This window comes from Pundamilia nyererei, unplaced genomic scaffold (assembly GCF_000239375.1).
Source record: "Pundamilia nyererei isolate P.nyererei 1_Seehausen unplaced genomic scaffold, PunNye1.0 scaffold00197, whole genome shotgun sequence".
In the NCBI taxonomy this organism is placed as follows: Eukaryota; Metazoa; Chordata; class Actinopteri; order Cichliformes; family Cichlidae; genus Pundamilia; species Pundamilia nyererei.
Window position 1 is genome coordinate 182,112 of NW_005187598.1, and position 27,336 is coordinate 209,447.

Genomic DNA, 27,336 nt, shown 5'->3' on the forward strand with positions numbered 1-27,336 from the left:
CTCCCGCTGAACGCGTAGCGCTACTTTGAAGTTTGTTTTTCGCGCTACTTGTACAGCACTATGTTGCCTGGACATGTGACCAACATACCAATCTTGAACCCCGATCCTTCCGCCAGGCAACGTAGTGCCGTACAACAGCGGAACAAAAAACAAATCGTCTTACGATATCACAAAAATCAGGGACAATCCATAGAAAAGCCACACCTGACTAAAAGCCGCAGGGTTCAAAGCTGGTGCAAAAAGTAGCGGCTTATAGTCCGACAATTACGGTACTAGTTTTCTTTAGAATTAACAAATTATTTTTATTTGCACACGATAACAGAACTATTTCAGAAAAAACAAAAATGACCAGGGAGGATATTATTGGCCCCTGAAAAACTGAGCTTTTAATTGAGCCAGAGCACAGCCCATGCCAAAAATGAAAGAAATTTGTTTAGAGCATTTCCAAGTGTCTGGAGTGAGGCGTCTCATCTAGAAATGTAAAGTGAGCCAAACAGCACAGAACAAGCCTGGCAGAGGTAGAGAAAGCAAAAGATTTTAAAGACTATGGAAAAACAACAAGTGAGAGAATGACTGCCAGGACACGAGTGAAGGACTGAACCTGGTCTGTAGTCTCAATGAGGACAATCACTAGAACCCTGCACAAGAGTTCAACAGGAACTCCTCTTCTGTGGAAGACAGACAGAAGGATGTTAAGGACAACCTGGAGAAAGATTATGGACACTGGACCTTTGGTAGAAACTAGAACGTGTGCGCCACAGAGATGCTGCCTACACATGGAGAGAAAGGAGGGAGTGTACAACCCAAAGAACACTGTGTGTGGCTGTATTATGCAGGGGAGGGGTGCATCTAGAGCTGGGAATCTCATCAAGGTGGAAGAAAGAAGCATATGTGAGATTTTAAAGGAAGTGGGTGGTAATATGAAAGAGTATGAAAATGCTTAAATAATGAAAACTAATTGCATTTGAACTTTCTGAATTACATAAGGTTTTCATGATGACCTACCTTTTTGGAGATGCATCAGCATTTGATAAAGGCTTCTCTAAGATGCTAAAAATCGCGACGGGGGTTTCAATGTGTGAAACAAATAAGCGACAAATAAGATTCTTGCCTTTCATAGTAGCCGTCTTGACTTTTGTTCGAGTTACGGTAGGCAAGTCTTCTATAAAGAGGATTATAATAGAAACAAAAGTAAGTCAGCATTCACTCAGCCTCTCAGACCAATTACACATGAATGCAAGAAAGCAGCCCTCTTCACCACCCTGGGAAGCTGGGCTCCAGCATTTCAGCTCCAGCCTGTCACCAAGCTTCCAGCTCTCACCCCCACCCCCTGTCAGAAATAGGGCTGTTAATTTGTTGCGCTTGACCCCGGGCTTTGTGACCGACGTGTATCTAGTTTGTAAAAAGTGCTTTTATGTGGTTTCTAAATATGTCTGGGCTCAAAGGGTTATGATGCTTTTATATTGCCAGGGAGGGAAACAATGCTCAAAGGGTGCAAGTGCTGACCCCCAAACCCCCTATGCACACTCCCTCTCTTTCTTTCACTCCCAGGGTTCTCTCCCTCGCCCCCTACCCCTTTACACAACGACATGCATGGACAAACATTTGCCTGCCTACAAGCATGCACTTTTTTCTCTCACAAATAGACACTCTTATGCATGGGGACACACACACGCGCATGCCTGGACCCTGTTGTCCCATCACCACCCCCTGTGGCCCTTTTGGCTTCTGTTTGTGTCTCATGTCTGTGGGGTCACCAGGACATTCCTCAGCTGGGGCTGCTCAGCCGGGTGGAATAGACCAGGACCTAACGCGATGTCCCACACTGGACATCAGCGTGGAAGAACTCTGCTGTATACAAACTGCGTTGGCAACAAATTTGCAACAGCAAATAGGATTAGGAGAAAAGATCATTGTGATAGATTTTCTTAAACATAACAAGGAATATTATATCACTTTGTCTTTCATTTCGATGATCTGAGGTTATTATATTTCTCATCATTATTAAGCTTATATCTAACACAGACTTGTTGAACCACCAAAGAAATTACAGAGATCTGTACTTCTAACTACCACATGCTAAAATATCTCGACATTCTGGATAACTGACTTGCAGATTGTTGTGTAAGAAAATATGATTAAAAACAAAAATGAACTAATTATCATAGCTTTATGATCTCTACGATTCTTAGATTTTCAAAGCTGCCAAACTAAGAATAATAATAACACAAACGGGCAGCTTGGTAGTGTGGTGGTTAGCACTGTTGCCTCACACCAAGACACAAAGACTCTGTGTTTGCATGTTCTCCCCGTGGTTGCGTGGCTTCTCTCCGGATACTCCGGCTTCATCAAGGTTGGGTTAAATGTGAATCTAAACTGCCCAGGTGTCAATGTGAGAGCAAATGGCTTCCTGTCTCTTTGTATTTGCCCAACGTCAGGCTGGGCAGTTATCCATCAGGTATCCTGCCTGCCTATCATATCTGATCTCTAGGATTCTTAGATTTTCAAAGCTGCAAATGTAATAATAATAATAATGATGTTGAATTAAAAAAAAACCCTAATGATAACAAACAACAAAACTGTGGACAGACAATCCCAAAGTGGGATTGGCCATAATACACAGCACTATATTTAGCTTCAAACCCCTCATACCAACTATCAACCGCTGGTGGACGGCTGACGAAGGCCACAGGACCTGGGCACCTTGTAATTATTGAGTAAACCATAAACTCCTGGGTATACCAAATAATTCTAGAGACAAATGTGAGCCCACCTGTCTAACAACTAAATCATGGCCAAAACTGGGTGATGCAACAGGACAATGATCCCAAGCACAGCAGCAAATCTACAACCGAATATCTAAAAAACAAACAAATCAAGATGTTGCAATGTTTAAACATAACTGAACTCTGCTTAAATTACTCTGTAACAAGATGAGAGATTGTACACTTAAGATCATTTTGCATATATAACAAGTAACTGCCAGACCATAACGCAAATATCATGTAATCCAAAAAGTCAAACATTACAAAGTACCATAGGTACCTAGCTGGGTGCAAAGATGCTACATTGTCCTTCCCTCCTGTAGGCCCACCACCCGCAGGAGGAGCTGTAGAGGTCGGGTACATTGTGCATCAAGCAGCAGTCAAGCATGGGGGCCATGTCGGTCCAATCCCAGGCTATTGAGGCTGACTACTGGGACATGGAATTTCACCTCTCTGGTGTGGAAGGAGCCCGAGCTTGTGTGTAATGTTGACAGATCCCGACTAGATATAGTTGGGCTCACCTCAATACACAGGTCGGGCTCTGGAACCAGTCTCCTGAAGAGGGGCTGGACTTTCTTCCAGTTTGGAGCTGCCCTCAATAAGAGGCAGTGAAGAGGGGTGGGTATTCTTGTATCCCTTGGTTTGCTACCTGTACATGTGGAGGCTTTGCCACTGGACAAAGGGTTGTTTCCCTGCGTCTTCGGGGAATGGGTCCTGACAATATGACTGCCTTCTGAGAGTCACTGGATGGGGTGCTTCAGGGTCCTCCATCTGATGACTCCATTGTCCTATTGGGAGACTTCAATTCACATGAGCAATGCATCAAGTGACAGAGAGTGCAGTTCTGCTATTGGACTTCTGTGCAAATAACAGTTTGTCTATAACAAACACCACTTTTTAACATAAAGATGTGCAAATGGCACCAGGACACCCTAGGTCATAGGTCAGTGGTCGATTTTGAAAACACATCATTGGATCTGTGATCATATGTTCTAAACACTCGGTTAAAAAGAGAAGCCCAGCTATCAACTGATAGGTTGGATCAGGTGGTGGAGGAGGATCCTGGACGACCTGGCACATCTAAATGTATTGGGAGGTTGTGCTGGGAATGCCTGACAGAGGCCCTGATCCATGAGATGTTCAACTCCCATCTCTGGCAGAACTTTGACAGCATTTGGAGGGAGACTGGGGACATTAAGTTCTAATGGACCATGTTCCACACCTCCATTTCTAAGGCTGCAGCAAGGAGCTATGGCTACAGTGTGGTTAGTGCCTGATACGGTGGTAGTCCTCGAGAAAAGTAGTGGACAGGTGAAAGGTGCCATGAGGCTGAAGTCCTGGATAGCCTATGGGACTTTAAAAGCAGCTGAAGAATAGCAGCAGGCCAAGTGGAATGCAGCTCAGGTGGTAGCTGAAGCAAAAACTCAGTTGTGGGAGGAGTTTGGTGAGGCAATGGAAAAAGACTTTCAGTATGCCTCAAAGTGATTCTGGCAAATTGTCAGGCGACTTGGGGACGAGGTAGTACTCTACTCAGATGTTGGATAGTGGGGGTGGACCTCTTTAATCCTACTGACACATCTTCTGGAGAGGAAGCAGAGTCTGGGAACGAGGGGATGACTCTCCCATCACAAGGGGAGAGGTCAGTGAGGCAATTAAACAACTCCTTGGTGGCCGGAACCCTAGGGTGGATGTTCACTCCGAGTTCCTAAAGGTCCTGGATTTTATAGGGCTATAATGGTTGACACGCCTCTACAACACCACATGGAGATCTAGGGCGGAACCTCTAGACTGGCACACTGTGGTGGCGGTCCCAGAGGGAGGCCCAGAGGATGTGTTTTGACTACAGGGGGATTACACTCCTAAGCCTCCCGGGTAAGGCCTATTGAAGGGTACTGGAGAGGACAGTTTGTCTGTCTTTAGTCGAACCTTGGAAGCAAGAGCAACAATGTGGTTGTGGTTTTTGTGCCCCAGCTCTTTATCCTTACAATGATATTTGAGGGTGCATGGGAGTTTACCCAACCAGTCCACATGTGGTTGTTTTTGAAGAAAGCATTCAACTGCGTTCCTCAGACTATCCTGTGGGGAATTGCTTTGGGAGTATAGGATGTCTGACCCATTCCTACCAGCCATTCAATCCCTGTATAACCGTTACAGGAGCATGATCCGCATTGGTGGCGATATTTCGGACTCTTTTCGGTAAATGCTGGACTCAGGGGTGCCCCTTATCACCGATGTGGCTCATAGTTTTTATGGACAAAATTTCTAGCTCTACTCAGGTGGTGGAAGGCTTTTTGTAGACGATGTGTTTCTGTTGGTTTTATTAGAGGGTTGCAGTGGAATGTGAAGAGCACCTTCAAGTCACCTCCAAGTCATGGTCCTAAGCCAAGAAAAGAGTGAACTGCCTACTCTGGGTCAGGGACAGGTTACTGCCCCCCAGGGGAGTAGTTTAAGACTCTCAGGGTCTTGTTCATGTGAGTGAGGGGTGAAGGGAGCAGATGGATTGGGACCACACCTGCAATGATGCTCTTGCTTTACCAGTCCCTTCCTGTTACCTATGGTCACAAGCTCTGGATAGTGACTGAAATTATAAGATTGTGGATACAAGTGGCAGAAATTAGCTTTCTCCAAAGGGTGGCAGGCCTCTCCCTTAGATATAGGGTGAGGAGTTGAGCAATCCGACAGGTGCTCATAGTAGAACCAGATAAGCTAGAAGAAGTGGCTGGGCGTTCTTACTTAGGCTGCTTCTCCCGCGACCGAACCCCAGATAAAGGGAAGAAAATGATTGAGATATGGATATTACTGAATGTATTTTCTAATTTTTATTAATTGTATTTTATGTACTTTTATTCTTCTTATAGGCCATTTCAATTTTTATTTCCTCATTATCAGCTTGTCAGTCATCTGTCAAAAAGTTTGATAATCTGCATGAATGTTGCTATAAAAATGAAAGTTTGATTGATACTATAGTGCATATATTCACCCAAAATATGCCCCTCCTGATGGAAAAAGACATGGACTGCCATTTATATAGTGTTTTTCCAAAATCCTTCTTGCTTTGAGACAACAGTGCTAACCACTGGACTTCCACAAAAGAAAAATCTATAGACAAAACAACGATCCTTAATAACCATCAACACACTGTTTGCAGTTACAGATATACTCTGTCTACCTATTTCAATTATGCATCGCTCTAGTAATTATTAAGTATCAATTGCTTGGAAACTGTTAACAAAGTTGCCAGTTTAAGTGTAGCTCTAAAACACTACTTGCTGTAAACTCAAGACAGGAGAACACCTGTACGAGTGCAGCAGGCTTTCACGTGCCAAGTGTGTTTTTGATGGGAATACTTGTGTGTTTGTTTCTCAGAGTGTATGTTTATCCATGGTAAGTGTGGGGGATCTGCAAGGTGTGTCGCTCTTAGGTGGAATGTCTGCTTGTAATATGCGTCTGAATGAAACTATCTGTGTGCGTCAGGAATGCAAGGTGCGTGCATGTGTGTGTGTGTGCATGCGCGTCTGTAATGAGGGGGTTTGGAACGAGCTGTGATTATTCTCGCCTCCTGCGGTGTAGGTTCTCTGGCTCTGTGGGCCCCAGAAAAAGCGCTCTGTATTTAGTGTGTGGGAACGCACATTCTGCCCCCTTATCGCTGTATTGTTGCAGCTTCGATCTTTTCTTCTCTTTTTTTAACTAATTGAATTCTTGACTCCTGAGCCACAGGAACGGCTCAGAAGAGACCAAAGAGAAAGACTTGAATTTCGAGCTTTTTCTTGTAGTTGAGTAAGGCAGAGCAGTGGGAGTGAAATTGGAGTGTCTGAGGTTGGGTGGCAGTGGTGGGCAGTAGTTAGAGAGGGCCAGTTCAGGATGGCTAGGTGGCTGCTGTGGCTTAACCCTGTACTTACTGGAGGTCAAAGGTCCTCCTTCCCTGGTGGTGGTGAGAAGTGTTGAAGAGATGGTTTACCCAACAATCATGTTCCTCTTTTTGAAACGTTCAAAGGCGCTTTTGGTCTCTGCAACATCTTTGTAGTTGTGCTTGAGGAATCCTACACAAAACAACTCAAACCCCCCCACCCGCCTGTTCTCACTTCTCTTCAGGGTAGCTGCTTTCTTCATTAGGTTCTGCCAACCCCCTCTTCTCTACATTAGTGATCAGTGTGGCATACCCTCCATGCCAAACCCCACCACATGGCCGTAAAGATTTAGTGTAAAGACATTTCTGGCTCTCTGCTTCTTGGTGGGAATTTTAAAGTTACTCTTTTTTTCTTTATATAGACATAGCAAGACTGCACACGCACACAAATGTGTAAGTGTCAGGGCCAATGAGCACTTAGAGATCATCCAAATAATTCATTATTTTACAAGTATCTCTGTCTGATCTATGAAGGGTTAGGGGTAATTTATACAACCAAAATAACCCGTTCTTGGTGCCAAATACTGATGACAACCTTTAGATGTTTTGTAGGATCCATGCCTGTACTGGAGCAGGAGTGAAAGCGTGTCATGCAGGAGTGGTCATAATGCTTGTTAAAACTACTTTAAATTTAAAAAATGTTTTATAATAACAAACAATTCTGATCCAAAACTGTAAAATGAAACATTTTCAGTTTATTAACTTATGCTGTGCTGAAATTAATTTAAATACATTTAACTGACTGTGTGAAGTGACTTCAATGAAACATTAGTAGAAATAAGTGTATTCACATTAATCACAGCTGTGCACCTAAACAGGAAGAACTGCATTAACACCAGTGTTTACCTGCTATTTCAGCTCAAGTTCAGCTCAGGTTCTGTTGACTGTAATTCATTTAAAGTCATTAATCAGAATTTTGATCATTACAAAGAGGTAACATGGATTCTTTATATATCTATTTTTAAGTGCAGGGCTAATAAAAATGTAAACAAAAACAAAACATGTCATATTAATCAGCATCACTTTGGTTGAGACCAGTTACTGCAGGAAATACCTGGTCATCTATTCACCTACTAACTAACTGAAATGCCACTGCCTAGCCCCATACACACATACAGCAGTGAGAGAGAGCTACAATAGAAGTTGTTTATCAGTGCGTATCAGAATGGGAGAGTGACTCTGAGAACAGAATGGTTGATGGTCCCAGACGAGCATTTCAGAAACTGCACATATACTGAGATTTGGCTACATAACCATTTCTGGATTTAAAAATGGTAGAAAATAAATAAATTAAAATACATATACAGGCTAAATGATGATCTTCTAAATTTGTGAAAGATCATTTCCTCTCCAGCTTACGAGTTATCTGCTTTAAGGTGCACGTTTGAGAGTTATACCAGGCAGTCAAGTACTTCTGACGAAGCAGGAAAATTATTAACAAGATAATCGACCTCTGTTGGGGTAGCGTTCAGATAGCTGCTCTGCTCTATGTTGGTACAGGGCATTGAAGATGATAACAGTGGGTGGATTATATTCTTAAACTTAGTTACAGCGCTTTCAGAAAGACATCTACTCGGATAAAGTCTACTCTCCACTGCTGTGTAATCAATTATTGTAAATGTAAATGTTATCAGGAAATGATCAGACAGGAGAGGGTTTTCAGGAAACACTGTTAAATGTTCAGTTTCTATGTCATATGTTAAAACAAGATCTAGAGTGTGATTAAAGTGGTGGGTGGGTTCTTTTACATGTTGAGAGAAACCAATTGAGTCTAATAACAGATTAAATGCCATGTTGAGGCTGTCATTCTTAGCATCTACATGGATGTGGAGATCACCCGCTTCAGGACATGAAGTAATCCAGTGACAGCTGTATTTGCGTAGAGAAGTGAATCTTTCCATCACACACGATACGGCGTCACTGATTTCAAAGCAAGCAATAAGATTAGGATCCAGTTTGGCATTCAGTATGTTGCCTAAGAACATGCCAAATCCTAGCCATGTAGAAATGTTGGCCAATCAGAAGTCTAGAAGCCTGGGAGGAAAAAAGTACTTCTGAAAAGTTTGTGTGTTTTTCTGGGAAGGCGGATCATTTTGTGTTACTTTTCAAGTGCCTTCATCATTTCAAATGTTAATTACCAAAAACAGTATTTTGGTTGGTGTCGACAACAAAATGCATACAGCACACATACATTTACTTTAAAAGAATAAATGTATTCAAAACCGATGACGACGTTGGTGTCGGGACTGTGAGAGCGTCTGTGTTGAATGTAGAAGCCATGTCCACAGTTCTGACAGCTGTAGACCGTTTTTTGGACTACAAGCCACATTTATTGATACATTATTATTCTATACACTTTAAGCACCTCATCAATTACTTACTTTACTATGGAAGGAAGCTTGAAAACCTGCATGAATAGGTACTGGGAGATAATGGAGACTACACGACATAGCTGACCAGTACACCATCATGCTGCCCACCCTGGGAGACACTTTCCTGATGAGTTCATGGTTTCAGTGATCATTTTCATAGTCTTTTATTAACTATGGCCTCAGCTACAGTCAAATAAATGGGAAATGTTCTTGAGAAATAGTCTACTCTGAAGGTCTGTCTCACTTTTCCTTTCACTGCTTTTTCACACATTCTCAGTTCGGTTCTTGCATCGGAGCATTTCCAGAGAGAAACGGTCAGAGGACATTTTTTCTTCTGTAAGCTGTAATTGAATTATTCCATATATGAACCAGTGCTGTGTCTACAACTAAGAACCTATTTTAAACTGTGTTTGTACACAGATGTTAATAGCAAAACAACATTTGGTTTCTTTAGCTGAATCTATGAAAAACAGATAATTCAGTTTAAGGGGCACAAAAGTGCATTTCTGCACCGACCACAGACATGACAAATTCTGGGCATTTCCTGACGTGGTTTACAGCGTGTCTTTAAAAACATTGAGGAAACTTAAAACTTTGAGGACAAAGAACAAGTGGCACGCCTTATAAACCATGTCCGGCAGATGAACGGACAATCACCTGCCTCTCAGACCAGCAGGTGATGAAGTGGATACTGTTACAAACGTCTGCATCTGTCTGTGCAGTCAGCAGAGCTGTGAGTGTGTGTAAGTCTGTGTTATTAGGTTTCTGAGCCAAAACATGGTTGAGAAATCAAAGGCACTTCTAAAGCGCCGCCACAAAGAATCTGCTTCTGCTGTTTCACACAGTCTGTGACCAGCCAACGTCTGAAAATCAGCAGAAATCTGCCAGCTGCTTTATTACAAACTAGGTTTAAATGAAATATACCTAAAAATGATGCAAATGTAGGCATGACAGAAATGAGTTTGCATTAAATGTAACAAAAGAAGAAACAAGCCGGGCCACAGTGTTAATGCTGCTGTTAACATCCATATTTGTTCACGCTTATCCTTTTTTATTGGTATTTATTTTACTTTATTAGCTTTTATTTAACACATTTAACCTTTTTTCGTGGAATCCTTTTTGTATCGCCCAGATTTCCTACAACAAAATTAAGATGAGCTGCAGTCAAAGGTTTTTAGTCTGGTGATTCCTGTTATTCGCTGTGTAGCACCGTGCTACTGAGCCACTGCACACGGCTGGAATGAAACTAAAACCACTGAACCGTGATGATGTTCCTGCGCCACATGTAGGTATAACATGGCACTGACACCTGCATGACTCATGGTTCCTCACTGTTTACTTATCATTCGTTTCTTTCTTTCATGTCTTTCTTTTAGCACCACTGTGGGTCAGTGTTCCAGTTATGTGCTCTTGTAAAAATTATGACTGAACAATGGCAACAAAGAGTTAAAGTTAGTTGCCAATGCTGCATTCACACATTCAACTTATTAACGTCACTTTTATGCATAAACGATGCAGGAAAGCTGCTCCTCTTTAACAAGGGCTGAAAAACTGGGTTCTTAGAGCTGCAACAGCCCCCAGGTCCTGGTGAGGTGCCAGCACGTCCAGCAGCTACTAAAAAAGTGCTTTAAATAACGATAAGAGAAAACACGAGTGAGTGGCTGACTCTTACCTCAGTGTGGGATTAATAGCCACGGACCACACTCTGTCACACATGGGAATTGTATCTCTGGGAGCGGTGCAAGTCAAACTCCAAATCTAAAGAAAAAAACCTTATTAGATCATCTATGTATTACATGACATTATTATTGTAATACCAATAACTGAACACATGATGATTTAGATATAGAGTGAAATGTAGCATTTGTTTAGTTAAAATATGAGTAAATGTTTCGTTAACTTCAGTCTTATAAACATGGAGCGGACAGCCTCTGTGTACAGGTCAGGATGCTCTGTGGTTCATGTGAGCAGTGGGGGCGGGGACACAGCAAGGACAGGACGGATATCAGAAAAGTCAGAGAATTAACTTTTGTCTACCTTCATGTGTTCGGTACACAAACAGTGTTACTTTATAATGGGACATAAATCTTCTGTAATGCTTATCAATGATTATTTTACTAGATCCACAATTTCATGAGCTGTGCACCACAATCATCCAGATTAAAACAAAGATTACAAGTATTTCATTTTGAATATACAGCATATGAAAGCTTTCCTGTTGAATTCAACTATGTTAAAAAGCTTTTTTGCAGATTTCCATCCAGCTGTATCCACTGTGTTTGAACATGCTTGCCAGTGATTTCACTGTTACGTGTAAAAACTACAGTTATGTCCTTAAATATTTGGACAACTTTTCCTCATTTCGTCCTGTACATCATCACAATGAATTTTAAATAAAACCTCAGATGTAGCTGAAGTGCAGAGTTTCAGCTTTGACTCAGTGGGTTGAACAAAAAGATTACATAAAAATGTGAGGAACTAAAGCATGTTTAACACCGTCCCTTCATGTCAGCAGCTCATAAATAATTGGACAAATTAAATACGTGAAGATGAAATGTTCGTCTCTAATACTCGGTATAAATCCCTTTGCTGGACTGACAGCGTGAAGTCACCAGGTGCTGGTTTGCTCCTGTTTAATGCTCTGCCAGGTCTTTACTGCAGCTGCTGTCCATTATACAACTATATATAACCAAATATGTTTCAGTAAACAGATAAAAGACTTGTGTCAGTGTCCAAATATGTATGGAGCTAACTGTAAACAGCTCGGTGTATGATTGGGCAGGTTCCTGAGTTTCAGGAAGTTGTGCAAAGAGCTCCGCCGTTTAAGAAACTGCAAAGAAGCAGCTATTTATCTAAGCTATATAACGTCAGGAAAGCATCACAACTTGATGCTTAAAAATAAAAACAGACTTGGTGCTTTTCAGCTGGCCTAAGGCCGTCTGCCAGTCTGTCCATCGTCCATTTCTATTCCTCTGATGCAGCTCAGGAGCTGTGAAGACGTGAGGCACATCCTGGACATGCTGCCAGTCTACTGCAGGGCTAATACAAATAACAACCATTCAATCTCACATCTGCACTGCACTAGTTAACCTAACAAGCCAATGCAGGCACAGGGAGAACATGCAAGCTGCACACAGAAAGGCCTCAGACTGGATCAGAACCCACGACTGCTGCTGTGCCACCCCCGGTGATTTGGCTGAATAGTGAAGAGACTGTTTGACTTGCGATTGGCTCACAGTTCAAAAGTGATTTGCAAATCATTGATATGACATTTTACACAGCATCTTAGAAGTAGGACTGTAAACGCTCTGCTACTGTGCATCACATAATGAACCCGAAGCGTAGAGTCGTTCTGACCCGGGCTGTCCGGTCTCTGGAGCCGCTGATGATGAGTCCGTCTTTAGCATCCACACAGTTGACCTCCTGGTTATGACCTGAGAACTCCACTGGCACATCACTTCTCCTGCTGTGGACGACGATCTTCCCGTCACTGACACCGATAAAGAAGAGCATTAGACTTTCTTTACATTTCAGCCGTCCAAAGTAAATCAGAAGCTCTGAAGTTGTTTGATCGGCTGGAACCCACAAATCACAAGTCTTGACCTCTCTTATGCTGACAGGAGCACAGTAAATGTCTTTACATCAGTGTAAACCAGCGCTTCGTTCAACCAGCCAGATGTATGGAAGCGTGACAGTAAGTCTGAGCCACGGTCTCAAGCTCTCTTTGCTCACTCATCACATCACATTTCACATGTATTCAAATTTAGCAACTGTAAAACCTTTTGAATCCGAGCTGGATGTACTCGTGTTTTTGGGTCTAGATTATTGCCCATAAAGGAGTTGCAGAGTGCGTTTTGAATGTGGACCCTTCTGAGACACTGTTTAAAGCTTATATAGACCCCGTGTAAGGAAATCAGGATCAAATACGCCAAAATAAGGCTAAGCATTAAGGCTGTATCGGATGCTGAGCTGTGCAGACGTGTCAATCTCTACAGACCTCCAAACTTCACGTTTCCTTCAGATTAGCTCAAGAACAAACAACAGTTTTCCTTCAGCTACCTTCCACCGCTGATCAGGAGCGAATCTGTGAGAACGAAGCGACAGACGTCACCCTTGTGGCCCGAGTAGACTTCAAACAGACTACGCTGGAGTCTCCCCGAGTCTTTGTGGATATGGTACACCTTTATGTCAGCAGCCTGAGACAGAAAAAGAGTGTCCCCGTCCAGCTGTAACCATGGTAACAGTCTGACAATGAGATACAAATAAAATGTGAGTGATTTCAACGTCACACCTGAACGTCTTTAAAGTATGCAGATAATGAGGTAAGCTGGCTCTTTATCAGGCAGAGATATGATGAACAGTTCTTCTGTGAAACCGATCACAAGTTTAATCTTTGACGGCGCTGAAATCCAAACTCTCGTTGTACATCTGGACATGTGTGCATGATGTGAACTGAAATAAGGTGCAACAGGGGACTTACTTAGTTTTCCATCTCAGAGGAATTCTTCTTCTGCAGATCCCGCTGTACCAGTTTTGAGCAATCTTCACTCTGTCCTTCAGGCGTATGAGAGGATATCTGCAGGGACAGCAGCAACCGAGATGACTACACTTTGATCTGTGTGGGTTTGAATGCTGGTGGCATTATCCATGAAAACAATGCACATCTGACCCTTTCATCAATCTATACATTTTCAGATGACACGTGAACATTTTTATGAAATAAAATGTTTTGTCACAGAAAAACTGAGACGTGCAAACTGTTGTTCAGAACTTCTCAAACATCTGTCAAAGACTATGGTTACAATTTCAATTCAGTTTTATTTATATAGCATCAAATCACAGCAACAGTCACCTAAAGGCTCTTAATATTAAAATAAAGACGCTACAATAATACTGCATCAATAATCTTAGGAGCTGTTTACTGAACTTACATATAACCCCACAATACATTTGAATCAGCTTGTTGAGAGGGTCACCTGACCCTACGGCTTCAGCGAGGAATTCGATTATAAACGCACTGTAGCACGCCGCTGTGTCAAACGATGTCAACACCAGTGTTTCACCCACATGTGCCACTAAAAACAGACCTGCAACAGAATGAATACAAAGTCTGACAGCCCACTGACGACACCACAGCAGCAGTGATGATGACCCTGGCACAGAGTCTGCTGACACACCGTGAAGAGGCGGAGCCGTTACCGGCACGCTGAGCTCAGCGAGCGTGAAAGAAACACCAGCGCTCTTCCTGTAACCACCACAAAACCTTTACTGGGACAACGTTAGCAGGAGTCCATCAAAGCACCTGATCAACAAGCTGTGACGGGTGCAGCAGCTCCACCCTCAGCCTGCACATGTTCCATTATACTATGCAGACAAACTGTTGACTTGGTCTGATTGTTGTTGATGCATGTTTACATCCAGCTTAATGAAGGCTGACGCCAGCAGGACATGATACCTGCAAACGTGGGTGAGTCTAAAGGGACGTGGGGGGACCAGACCACATTATTTCAATTCTTTTGTAACATTTCTCAGATTAAAAGTGATATAAAATATTGCATTAATTAAAATGCATTCATAATTAAAAACACAAAAACGTACGTGGGCCATTAAACCCTGAGCCGCTGAGCTGAGGGGTGTCAGCTTGGACCCTGAATTGTTATTATTATTAAATAATGTCTACACCATGATAAAGGTTCTGCGTCCAGCAGCACAAACATCTGCCTCGTATTAACGAGAGAGCCTGCCAAGAATACAGAGGGAAGACTTTTTGACTGTACTGGAGATGATTCATGTTTTCTTTTAAAAATGTAGTTTTAATATGGCACTTACAGTCAAAGGGTTTCGTCTAGTATGCAGTTACATTTAAAAGCACCGACATTTCTACAATTGAAAGCAGTGAGCATTCACTTTAAAAGACCTGATTTTTCTCTTTTGAATATTTCTTATTGCTCATGAATAAAACTAAAGTATTTCGATTCGTTGATAGATTACAAATAGAGAGCTGCAGCCTTAGTTTACACAAATGATGTTTTCTTTCAGCTTCCTACTGCAACTCTGTCTCTATGCAAACGGTTTTGGTGATATTTTACTGCAAAGAAAATTCAGCACGGTCAGGTCTAGTTAATGTTAGCCTGAACAATTGGAGATCACTATGACGACAGTGGTTTTCATCTTAGTTGTTCATGCAGGCTGTCCTCTTTAAGAACTGTGCTTGCTCACATACAGGTGAGGGAAGAAAGTGCATCTAAAGTTCAAAAACAATGAAAGGAAGACGTCAGATCTCAATGGGAACTCAAATCATCCTGCATATGGGCTGGACAGTGTGTTAGGACTGAAAGGATGCAGCATCATTAGTTAGAAATGAAAATCATACGGGGCTGAATAGACCTGCAAAAACAAAGTGAAAAAACGATGAAGCCAGTCCAAATTTCATTGCAGCAACTCAAACTGTGCTCTGTGCTCCCGCGTGCATCTAACGAGGCAACAAACGGTGTCCTGAGTGATCTTCTCCCAGATCTGGACCAGGGCATCATTACGATCCTGAACAGTGTGAGGGGCAACGTTGCAGCAGTGGATAGACCGACACGTAATGTCAGAGGCGCTCTATTGAAGTGAGGCAAGTGTAGGAAGCAATCAACAGACTGATCCAGGAACTGCCCGGTGAACCCAGGACCCAGTGTGCATCAATGGGTCCACACTGACAGACTTCTTTGGGTCGTTCTCTATAAAAGCTAGCATCTTTTGAAAAACGCAGAGCAGCTCTCTGTCACCAAACATTTACGTTTAACTCTCTTCTCCGTTATGATACTTGACCTTGTCATATAATTGGCTAATTCGATATTTGCATAAATGGCTGGTATATGCATTTTACTGCTCAGCGTACTCTCAGTGATGCACTTTATTTTGAAAAGCCAGACAATCAGAGGTCTGAACCTGCAGTTTTCTAACTGACTGGAATGATCTAAAACCTGAACACGATAAGGGTGAAAAACACACAAAATAACTGACAGACAAGGACAACACCACGAGTCCTACTCTGGTTCCTGACTTTACAGTGCTCGCACCTTAAACTAAATACTAGGATCAGGACCTGAGGTCAGGCGTGGACCCTTTGGTTCAAACACTGCACTGCTGACTGAGAAGCAGTATCAGGGCAGCTGTCTCGGTGTTCGTGGTCACAGATGTGGAACACTTACTCCCTCATAGCAACACGTGTACGTTTAAGCCAAAGCAGGTGATGCTGCAGCCTGAATTTCACGTCGCATTTTATGAAAAGCTACTTAGTCGCGTTTATCGCTGTCATTCAGTTAAAAGTGCTGAAAGTGATTTAAAGTGCATCACTTTTATTTAAAGTAAAAGGAAGTCTGTTCACTGGTTTCTGTAAAATGATGCACTGGGACCACAGCGTTACACACAACATGCCACGGCCACAGGTGTGGAGTCAGCTGCTGTCAGCGTGAGACGGTGCGGCAGCAGCACGGGCCAATGGACGCTGCATGTTAGGCTAACGCTAAGCTAGCAGCTTGCTCAGAAGTGTGCGGCTGTTTTCTTACATGTCCTTCCCCTCCCGAGTAATGCCCGTGTTTAAAAGAGCTTTAGCAATCTTCTTCCAAACAGCGTCCCGGTTTACAAAGCGGTAAAAGCTTCTACAAACTTGAGAGAGGCGACTGAGGGATCTGTAGTCCAAATAAGATAAGATGTAATAGAGAAGATCCTCTGGCAGCTGAGACAGCAGCATGGCGAGCCCTCGGGCACCGCTGCGCCGCTCTCGAAGCCTCTATGTCCGGTTCTGCGTGTTTACTTTGTGTATTACGCACAGCGGTAAAGTTTCATCGCTCACAGAGCAGGGACAGAGATGAGACAGGAAGCCATTCTTGCAGTGAACCACCGCCTGATGACGACACGCAACGTGACTGTACGTCATGACGTCACGTGTTGCTTCCCCGTTTTAGGCTCGACACGTTGTTGGCCTCCACTGCAAAAGTCAGATTTCTAATGACATCACGTTGTTCTTGAAAGAGAAAAAAAGAGGTTAAAAAGCAGCAAAACAGCGCATGCGTGTGTGCACAGACAGTGTTTATTTGGGAGTTCAATGAAGGGCTTCAGTTAAAAGAAAATTACATTCGAGTGTTGTTCTACAATATTTGAAGTAAAAAACAAACAAACAAAATGACATTTTCGGAAATATGTATATTTTTATAAAAAATGTTTAAGTTTGAGACCCCTGCTCCTTTAGCTCCTCTGCATTAACCTTGGTTTGTCCTTGTCTGAGTCACCTACCAGCCCGCCCTCCTCGACTCTGTTCTCTGTTGGACTCAGTAAATGAACCTGCTGGATACATTTCCTGCTCAAACACCTGCTCAAAAACTCTCTCGGCAACCTCCTCCTAGGAGTAACTCACTACAGCTCGCGAGTAAGCCACGTTTTTGCCCAGCCTTTCATACTTTTCACTGCATCAATGGAATATTTCCCCCAGTTAACTCTGTGTCAATCACAGAGCTAGGAGAAAACGATACACACTAATAACCAAATTAAGAATAGCTAATTGGGGACGGGAATCGAGAACTGGTAGCCAGTGGTTCAATTTCTAGGAATTTTTAGTCTGTTTGCTTATTGGTTCCACAGTCAGCTGGTTTCAGTTTGTGTATTGGAGAATAGTGGTGCAGGCTCCAGCACTGAAACTGTGCTCAGAGTTGGATCACATCCCACATCGCTTAAGAAAAAATATTTAATATTAATATTATGAATAATATTAACAAGATACTTCAAGTCTGTGTGTGGCTTATTGACAGACAGCTGTTCCCCATTAAACTGAATGGATTTGATCTGTGAATGTGCACATTGTGCCACTGTCTAAATACTTACAGAGCTGAATAAGTTTACTTTGAGTTTTTGCAACTTCTAACTACGTGTTCTTGTTTTATGTATATGCACACAGTGTTTCATCAGAGAAACTTATTTGCATAGTTTCAAGTTTATAATTGTTCTAATTCTAGTTGCTAAAATGTTTAATTTTGCCTTAATTGATGTTTTTAATAAATGACTTGTTATATTGTTCATTCCAGCTTCCTGATTACTGCCTACTTGTTTTTGCTAAAAACCTAAATTAAAAACAAGCAAATGTGTTACTTTTCCTTTTCAGGATCAGCTTTTGTCCAGAAAATTTCTTGCTAAAACCAACAGTTCATTTATTTCAAACAAATCATCTTTATCTTCTAACAAATATTTACAAATTTACAATTTCAATAAATTTACAATTTGCAAAAAAAATTCCATTTCCATATAGCTACAGTTGTCAAACTATACAACTATACATCCTGGCAGGAGGTCAGTTATTCTGTCTGCAAGTCCTCTGGTTCACATGTATCAGTGGAAGTAAACTCCACGTTACCCACTGATGCGCTCGCTGCTGTACGGGTGCTACATGGTAAAAAGTTTCATGTTTAAAATACAACACCTTAAGAATGGGGTGAATGATGCTTGTGTAAATGTGTTTTGAGAACTCGTTTTTTATCATAACAGCAGACATGTGTGAGCTTCAGTCATCTTCACTGTTCATCTGCAGTTACATTAAAACACTCCTCTGTGGGAGAGTTTTGGATGGAAGCTTTAGAAACTTTGTAGTTACTTTTTTATTTCACTATGTTCAGTTTCTCACGCAGGTGAATTCAGGTCCATAAATGAGAGGCCGATACTTCTAAAGTATATGATACATAACTTCAGAGCAACACAAGGTTTGGTTTGAATGTCTTTACTGCTGTTCTCTCCTGGCCTGCAGACCCTGGGACAGTTTCGCCACTAAAACTGTCTAGGCTGTGTTATGGTCACATGACTACCAAAGCTTCATTGACCTTAGCTGTTTAGCATCAGTAGCATCAGTTTGTGCTCATTCACATTATTTTACAAGTTGCTCTTTGATCAGCTGAACTGTTTGTAATTAAAACATGCATCATAAAAATGTGTGTTCAAAGCTTTGCACTCTAAAGGATGAACCAAACACTACGCTGCCAAAAGATCATTCACGGCTGGCTTTCCAGCTGAACTATCATGGCTAAAAAAGAGAAGAGGTTGGGAGGAGGGATACATGGAGTGGAAAGGATGTATGGGGTTTGCAGTGGGGGTGTTTGAAGGGTGAGGGGGAGTCCTTTTCTTTTGATCTTTGATAGCAAAAGGGCGGAAAAGAGCGAGGGAGCTTTGCCAAAGCTGGCAAACACATTTAGCTGGTAATTGTTCAGATTATACTGACAATCTGTGTTAGAAATGCACAGACAAACAAAGGTTTACAGCTCCAGTTGGAAAAGTCAACAGGTCCTGTGTAAAGCCTGTACATAAGCAATAAAACTGCTGAGCTAGAGCGTTACTGTGATCAGCTGAGTGCGTTTCAGTTATCCACACTGGTCTAACTAACTTTTAGCAATTTAAAGCCATTTAAAGCCTGCCATTTCTGAAGGAAATCCACCTTATTGCGTTTGTGCTCATTGCATAATACATATACATTACAGTATGAAACTAATCAGACTTCTTGAGTTGTCTGTAGTCACCTAATTACAGGAAATCAACATCTCACAGATGCATTTTTCAAATGAACTCATTTTTAAATTTGGACCATTACACGTTGTAATGTTGTAAAACAGTTTACTCAGCAAATAGAGAGAAATCTCAGGAAACTGAGAGTGGCCTTTGGGACCGACAGTGTATCCTTGTTGAAAATAGGCTGACATGTTTAGGAAGTCTCCAGGGTGTCACTAACAGAGTCCTGAGAACTTTTTCAACATATCTGTTTTTTATTTTTCAAATCCATTTTCCTGATTCTGTATTGGTTCACAGTTCAGAGGCCTGTTTAAATATATTTATGTTACTCTGATTTGCTAAGCCATTAAAAATCAAGCTGCAGGAGGACGGGAACACACAGGGCACAAAAAGACAGAAAACCCGGGCATGGTGGTTAGCACTGTGCCTCACAGAGTATGTAGCCAGCATCTGGCCAGGGCCTTTCTGTGTCAGGTATGCACACTCTCTCCACATCTGGGTGAGTACTCAAGTACTCCAGCTTCCTCCTAAAGACATGCAGTTCCTGTGGCTGAAGCATTCTCCAAATGCTTCAGCATTTAGTGAATTTTCACAATAAATAAGGGTGTCAAAAAGAACTAGTTAAATGTTTTAAACAGAATAAAAATAGGATTTATTGCCCTACCACATTTCCAGTATCTCTAAATAGCCTTTTTAGTTGAAATTAGACTTGCAAGTTGCAACATTCTAGCCCAGAGAAAAAGGGCTGTTTCCTCACTGGGATAATCCTCGTCTTATTGAGTGTACTGGCTTGTGGCATTTGAGGCTGCTTAGAAGGACAGGATGACATTGCATGATCACCCCTGCGATTTTACAGCCTACATAGGGGAGATCGAGGCAGGGGTTAAACTGGTGCTCACACAAATTAAGAAAGTAGCTCTGTTTGTTTATTTAGGGTCATGGATGATGATCCATCCATCCATCCATTTTCTTCCACTTATCCGGTGCTGGATGGCGGGGGCAGCGGCCTAACTAGAGAAGACCAGACCTCCCTCTCCCCAGCCACCTCCTTCAGCCTGTTTAGGGGAACACCAAATGTTCCCAGGCCAGCAGAGAGATATAATCTCTCCAGCGTGTCCTGGGTCTGCCCCGGGGACTCCTCCCGGTCCGACATGCCTGGAACACCTCAGCCAGGAGGCGCCCGGGAGGCATCCAAGTCAGATGCCCGAGCCACCTCAGCTGGCTCCTTTCGCTGTGGAGGAGCAGCGACTCTACTCCCATCACTCGCCAACAAGACCCCGAGATACTCAAACTCCTCCACTCCAGGGCAGGAATTCCTCCCTGACCCGGAGTGGGCACTCCACCCTTTTCTGGTGGAGGACCATGGCCTCAGATTTGGAGGCGCTGATTTTCATTCCTGCTGCTTCACACTCGGCTGCGAACTGCTCCAGTGTGAGCTGGAGGCCATCGCCCGATGAAGCCAACAGAACCACATCATCTGCAACAAGCATGATGGGTGATGATGTCTCCATAAATCTTACCTGACGATATTACCCTATTTTTATGCATTAGTACTGCTTCACATTCAGTTTTCAATTCAGTTCAATTTTCTTTACATAGCACCAAATCACAACAATCAGATAACTCCCATAGGGCAACTATTTGGTGACAGTGGGAAGGAAAAACTCCCTTTTAACAGGACAAAACCTGCACCAGAACCAGGCTCAGAGAGGGGCGGGGCCATCTGCTGTGACCGGGTGGAGGTGAGGGGAGGATAAAAAGGATAAAAGACACACTGTGGAAGAGAGCCAGAGGTTATAACTAATGATTAAATGCTGAGTGGTGCATAAACACAGTGAGTGAATAAGGAACATAGTAGACTGCTGCAGCATAACTAAGGGAGGACTCAGGGTCACCTGCTGCTCTGACTATAGCTCTGTAGGAAAAGGTCCGTTTTAAGCCCAGTGTTAAAAGTAGAGAGAGTGTCTGTCTCCCACTCTACTCTTAAATATCACGGGAACCACAAGTAAACCAGCAGAGAGCGAAGTACTTGACTTTATAAGTACTTGAAGACATGACAGGTCATTGACACTGAATATATTGTTTTTTGCAAACTTAACTTTGATGAGGTGGTTAAAATATACATGTGGGGTTTTTTAGCGGGGAGATCTAGTAATCTCTGTTAATATTTTTCCTGACTTTTCTCACCTGAAGTAGGTGTTTTAGTGAACAGGATACAGAAAAACATAAAGTGAGTGGGAAAGACAAAGAGCAGCAAAGAGCCTGGGGTCAGATTCAAAGCTGGGCCGGTGCACCTGTCCTTTGGTAACGGGGTCACCTGCTCAGCCCTGCAGACCCCAGGCAAACTTACAACTTTTATATTAAAGAGGATCGCGTCCTCTTTCAAGCAGGCCACACCACCAGAGGAAACATCTGATTTGAAACATGAAATTAATTCACGTGGATTTTTAACCATTTAAGAAATCAGCTGATTCATAGAAATGAACTGGCAGTTTTTGTATTTCTATATATTTTATTTTATCTTATTTTATTCCTGTCAGCCTGCCTCAGGGCAGCTGTGGCTACACCTGTAGCTGCCTCCACCGGTGTGTGAGTGTGAGAGTGGATGAACAGTGGAATTATAAAGCGCTGTATAAATGCAATCCATTATTATTATTATTATTATTTCATTTTTTGCTAGTGACAGGACAACAGTTTTTTTAAGTATTTTTTTTGTCAACAGGTGAAGTGACAAAGTAAACAAGATGTTATTGATATCTGAGGGCAGCCCTTTACTTTTCCCTCTTAGCTGTCACCAATCTCATAATATTCTCAGGCATTAAATGGAAACTGGACTGGACAAATCATATTTACCCACATTCTTACATATCAGTGCACAATTTAGAGTAACCAATAACCTAACATATAGTACATCTTTCGGAGGAAGCTGAAGTGCACAACCTGTTTTTCCCAGATGGTCTTACCTTCGGGGCGATCTCTTTATTACGCATTGTTGCTCCTCGTGTTCTGTCCTCCTGCTTACCCTCCAACAGTAACTGTCTTCTTGAAAACAAAGTAGTGCTCAACTTGTAATTATAAACCAGTGTTTTGAATGTGTGTGTTGGTTAGTTGATGGAGTTCACAACCTGCTTCCTGCTTCATCCTCAGATGCCACACATTCCCGGCCCTTCGTTCGTGCAACTCCGGAAGATATGGAGACACAGGCTGCTCCAGCTGTCAGCCCGGGCCCCACAGAAGTGACGGGATTATGTTCTGTAAAGATTATAGTTACTTGGGAAAAGCGGGACATTTCATTGCAGCCTAACTGGTGTGGCCAAAAGAACCTGCTGCCTGCCAGGAACGATGCAGATACTGGTCAGTGGCTCATCACAAGCAGTGTTTCTTGGCTCACTCTCTGCACTGTCATCTGTTGTTGTCATGATTCTTTTCTCCTGCAAACTCGGGTCGATTTGGGGGCGGAGCAGAATCTCCTCAGCACACAACTAAACATTCCTGCACAGACACACCCCATTCCCATCGCAGCCTCAGCTCTGAACAGACACATCCTCGTTACAATTACCTATCAGACTGTGCCAGTCATTAACAGTATGTGACTTCATATCTCCTCAGCTCCACTCGGTTACATGTGGCTCAATTCAGTTCAATTTTATTTATGTAGCGCCAAATCACAGCAACAGTTCCCTCAAGGGAGTTAAGTTAAAGACTCCACAATAGACATAAAAAACCATAGATCAAACATTAATTGGGCTTGTTAACATGTAATTTTCTGTTATATTACAAGAGTACTGTTGCCCGCGGTGAGCTGTTGTTATTGCGTGTGAGTGGTAAAACATGTAAAGCGCTTGGAGTGAGACTACGACGTCGTGTCTTTTGAGTTTACATTGGTAGCAGAGGATGGTTTCCAATCATAAAGTACCACCAAAGCTTGATGAAGCCAGGCCATACGAGTGCTGGAAGAATGAAGTTAATATCTGGAGACGAGTTACGGAGCTGGATAAAAGAAGCCGGCACTCGCGGTGTCGCTGGGGCTCGAGCGGAGAGCCAGAGAAACGGCCATGGAGATCCCAGCGGGAGATCTGAACAAAGATGGCGGTATGGAAACACTACTGGACGCGGTGTTTCAGAGCGAAGAGAAAGACCATATGACGCTTACTCGTGTTTTGACTCCATTGTAAAGGACCACAGCGTGTCCATGGCAGACTACATTATAGCCTTTGAACAGTGCTATAACCGGATGAAAAAGTACAACATGACGCTGCCTGACACTGTTTTAGCATTTAAGCTTCTAGATGCAGCTTGTTTGATGAGAAAAGTCGACAGCTTGCACTGACAGCGTGCACGGACTTAACATTTGCGTCTATGAAGTCTGCACTGAAACGGGTTTTCGGAGGGAAAGTAGCCGGCGTTTTCAACGGATTTCAACTGAATCAAGATGCAGTTTTCCTTACAGAGCAAAAAGGTCCTAAATGCAAACGAAACAACGGTACTTCATCGCGGAGTGGACAGCAACAACCACTACATCACTATTTTTGTTGAATAGATTTTTTTGTACCTCAACTGGGTTCCAGAGGCAGTTTATAACTTTAGTGAGGATCGGGAGATTAATCAATTACGCTGCATTAATGACGTCTGCGGTCAGGTGCTCTCATGTTCGCTCTGTTTACGTAGCTTTGTTAGCTCAGTAATTTAGACCAGCGGTCCCCAACCCCCGGGCCATGCACCTGTACCGGTCTGTGAGTTGTTTAGTACCGTGCCGCGAGTGTTGAGGTTCAGGTGTGAAATTTATGGTTTACAGGGTTTTTTTTCTTCATTTTATTGTTAATATTTATTGTTTTTATCGTTACCTTGGTTTCCCTGTGTCTTTTCCCGTATGTTATGAATACATTTTATTTATTTATTTTTGGTGCCGGTACTCATTTTATTTTGTTGTATTTATCCGCGACACCTTAAAGGCCGGTCCATAAAAATATTGTTGGACATAAACCGGTCCGTGGCGCACGATTAAGGCAAAACTCGGGCCACTCCTCTACTCTGAGCCCCTCCCGGATGGCCGAACTTCTCACCCTATCTCTAAGGGAGAGGCCAGCCACCCTTCGGAGGAAGCTCATTTCTGCCGCTTGTATCCGCGATCTCGTTCTTTCGGTCACTACCCACAGCTCGTGGCCATAGGTGAGGGTAGGGACGTAGATCGACCGGTAAATTGAGAGCTTCGCTTTTACACTCAGCTCCCTCTTCACCACGACGGACCGGTGCAACGTCCGCATTACTGCAGCTGCAGCCCCAATCCGTCTGTCGATCTCTGGCTCCCTTCTCCCATCACTCGCGAACAAGACCCCCAGATACTTGAACTCCTCCACTTGGGGCAGGAACTCATCCCCGACCCGGAGTGGGCACTCCACCCTTTTCCGGCTGAGAACCATGGCCTCAGATTTGGAGGTGCTGATCCTCATTCCCGCTGCTTCAGACTCGGCTGCGAACCGTTCCAGTGCGAGCTGGAGGCCCTCACCCGATGAAGCCAACAGAACCACATCATCCACAAAAAGCAGAAATGAGATTCTGAGGCCACTGAAGTGAAAGCACTCCGGTGACAAAGGGCAGCCCTGGCGGAGCCCATCACCCACCAGGAACGAGTCCGATTTATTGCCGGCAATGCGAACCAAGCTCTTGCAAGGGTTGTATAGCGATTCACGGAGAGGACAAACAATGAGTAGTTATTCTACAAGAGATAGTCCGTGACTGTGACATTTGTCAGACATATTGCAAAACCAAGCCGAGACCTGCTGTTGGTCTACCCCTGGCTTCTGAGTATAATGAGACAGTAGCGATGAATCTACATGAGCTGGAGCCCGACGTGTGGTACCTTCACATCATCGACCACTTCACACGCTTCAGTGCCGGCAGCATCGTAAAGACAAAGAAAGCTGCAAAGATCATCAACTTCTTCATTCACACCTGGATAAGTTTTCATGGTGCCCCCAGGCAGCTCTACACGGATAACGGCGGAGAGTTCGACAACACAGAGATTCTGGACATGGCTGAAAACCTCAACATTGAGGTAAAGACAACGGCGGGGTATAGTCCCTGGAGCAATGGACTACTGGAGAGACATAACATGACACTTACAGAAATCCTCCTGAAGGGAAAAAAGGAACGAGGATGTGACTGGCACACTGCGCTAGACTGGGCCCTTATGGCCAAAACAGTATGCTTAATATACATGGTTATAGTCCACATCAACTTGTGTTTGGCCAAAACCCCAACCTTCCTTCTGTGTTGATGGATAAGCCACCTGCCTTAGAGGGCTGAACATATGTCAGCATTACATGCTTCCAGGAAAGCATTTACTGAGGGAGAGTGTTCAGAGAGGATCAGGAGAGCACTACACAAGCAACTTAGGCCTAATTTTAAAACTTAGTAGCAGCCGCCATTGTTGGCAGCTTAAATTTGGCTGGGCCGCGCTATGAATTCTGGGATATGGTGGGCCACGAAGGACACACCCGACCCATCCTTCAAATTCGGGAAAATGAAGGACGCATTTGAAGGAGTCGACGAATTGGGACAGCCTTCGTCGCCTGGTAATCGGCCTTCAAATGCGGCCTCCAGAGGATGCAGCCGACGTTTTGGGACACAGTGGAAGTGAATCAGGCCTTTATGGTCAAATAGCTGCAGAGAAACCAGGACTAAGGAAAAGCAGCAAGCAGAAGAGATTTGTTTGGGCCAAGAAACACAAGGAACGGACATTAGACCAGTGGACATCTGTGCTTTGGTCTGACGAGTCCAAGTCTGAGATCTTTGGTTCCACCTGCTCGGTCTTTGTGTGACACAGAAAACTTTAACAATGGTCTCTACATGTACGGTTCCCACCGTGAAGCATGGAGGAGGAGGTTTGATGGTGTGGGCGGGCTTTGCTGGTGACACTGTTGGGGATTTAGTTAAAACTGAAGACAGACCTGACCAGCATGGCTACCACAGCATCCTGCATCCCAATGCTCCAAACGTGACTTGGAAAAAATGCACCACTTCTATTTTATTGGTGACTATGTGATGTCATTTGAACACAGTGCTAATTACGAAAAAAAAGTATCTTTACTTATTTAACACAACTTTCTAAATCCCACATTTCTTGTATGACAAGAATAGCATTTAAAGTGTTTCAACATATTTATCTGTTTTGTTACGTTTGGCCGGAGGTGCTGTGATGTGTGCCTCTTGCAACAGAGGGCGCTGCAGCATCCCCAGCACCCATATTTCCCATGGCCTTGCAAAGGTGTCATGGGAGACAGTAAACTTTCTGACATGTATCGATGTACCATCCTGGAGGAGTTGGACTACCTGTGAAACCTCTGTAGAGTATGGCTTTATGCAGCTAGTGGTGACCTGACCATTGCCAAGTAAAATCAGTGGAAAAAAACAAACCGTCAGAAAAGATGAGGAGGAAAAAACTGTCAGTGGCCTTCCTGTTTGGGGGTTGTGTCATTGTTGCCCCTCCACTGCAACTGTTGTTAATGTCATCAAAACACCTGAAACTGATTAACAACCTCCAGTTACTTACTAGCTAAAGTCTCAAGTTTAATATGTCAGATCTTTACAAGATCTTTTGTCGTATGTCTCTCTGCTTTGCTTTTGCAGTATGATGTGGTTCTTAATCTTTTGCTCCGTGAAAACATCATTATTGAGCTCTTCAGCCAAATACTGAGCCTCTGAAAATAATCTGAATAGAATCGTCAGTAATCCCTGCACAGTTAAGGCAACAGTTTTGTTA

General features: G+C 43.2%; 1 protein-coding gene across 2 annotated transcripts in view; it reads right to left on the bottom strand.

Moving 5' to 3' along the window:
• The window catches only part of fbxw4 (F-box and WD repeat domain containing 4), a 43,253-nt gene extending 26,327 nt beyond the window's left edge, over positions 1 to 16,926 (bottom strand). Inside the window, exons 1-5 of one of the 2 annotated variants that reach the window (XM_005747413.2) lie at positions 16,598 to 16,926; positions 13,525 to 13,620; positions 13,104 to 13,289; positions 12,402 to 12,534; positions 10,717 to 10,802 (exon numbers count right to left, since the gene is read on the bottom strand). In XM_005747413.2, the coding sequence (XP_005747470.1) occupies positions 10,717 to 10,802; positions 12,402 to 12,534; positions 13,104 to 13,289; positions 13,525 to 13,620; positions 16,598 to 16,782 (686 nt within the window). In that variant the 5' untranslated portion in view covers positions 16,783 to 16,926. The remainder of the gene's footprint in view (positions 1 to 10,716; positions 10,803 to 12,401; positions 12,535 to 13,103; positions 13,290 to 13,524; positions 13,621 to 16,597) is intronic. The other variant, XM_005747414.2, reaches the window with a different exon arrangement.
• Between the last annotated feature and the right edge of the window lie 10,410 nt (positions 16,927 to 27,336).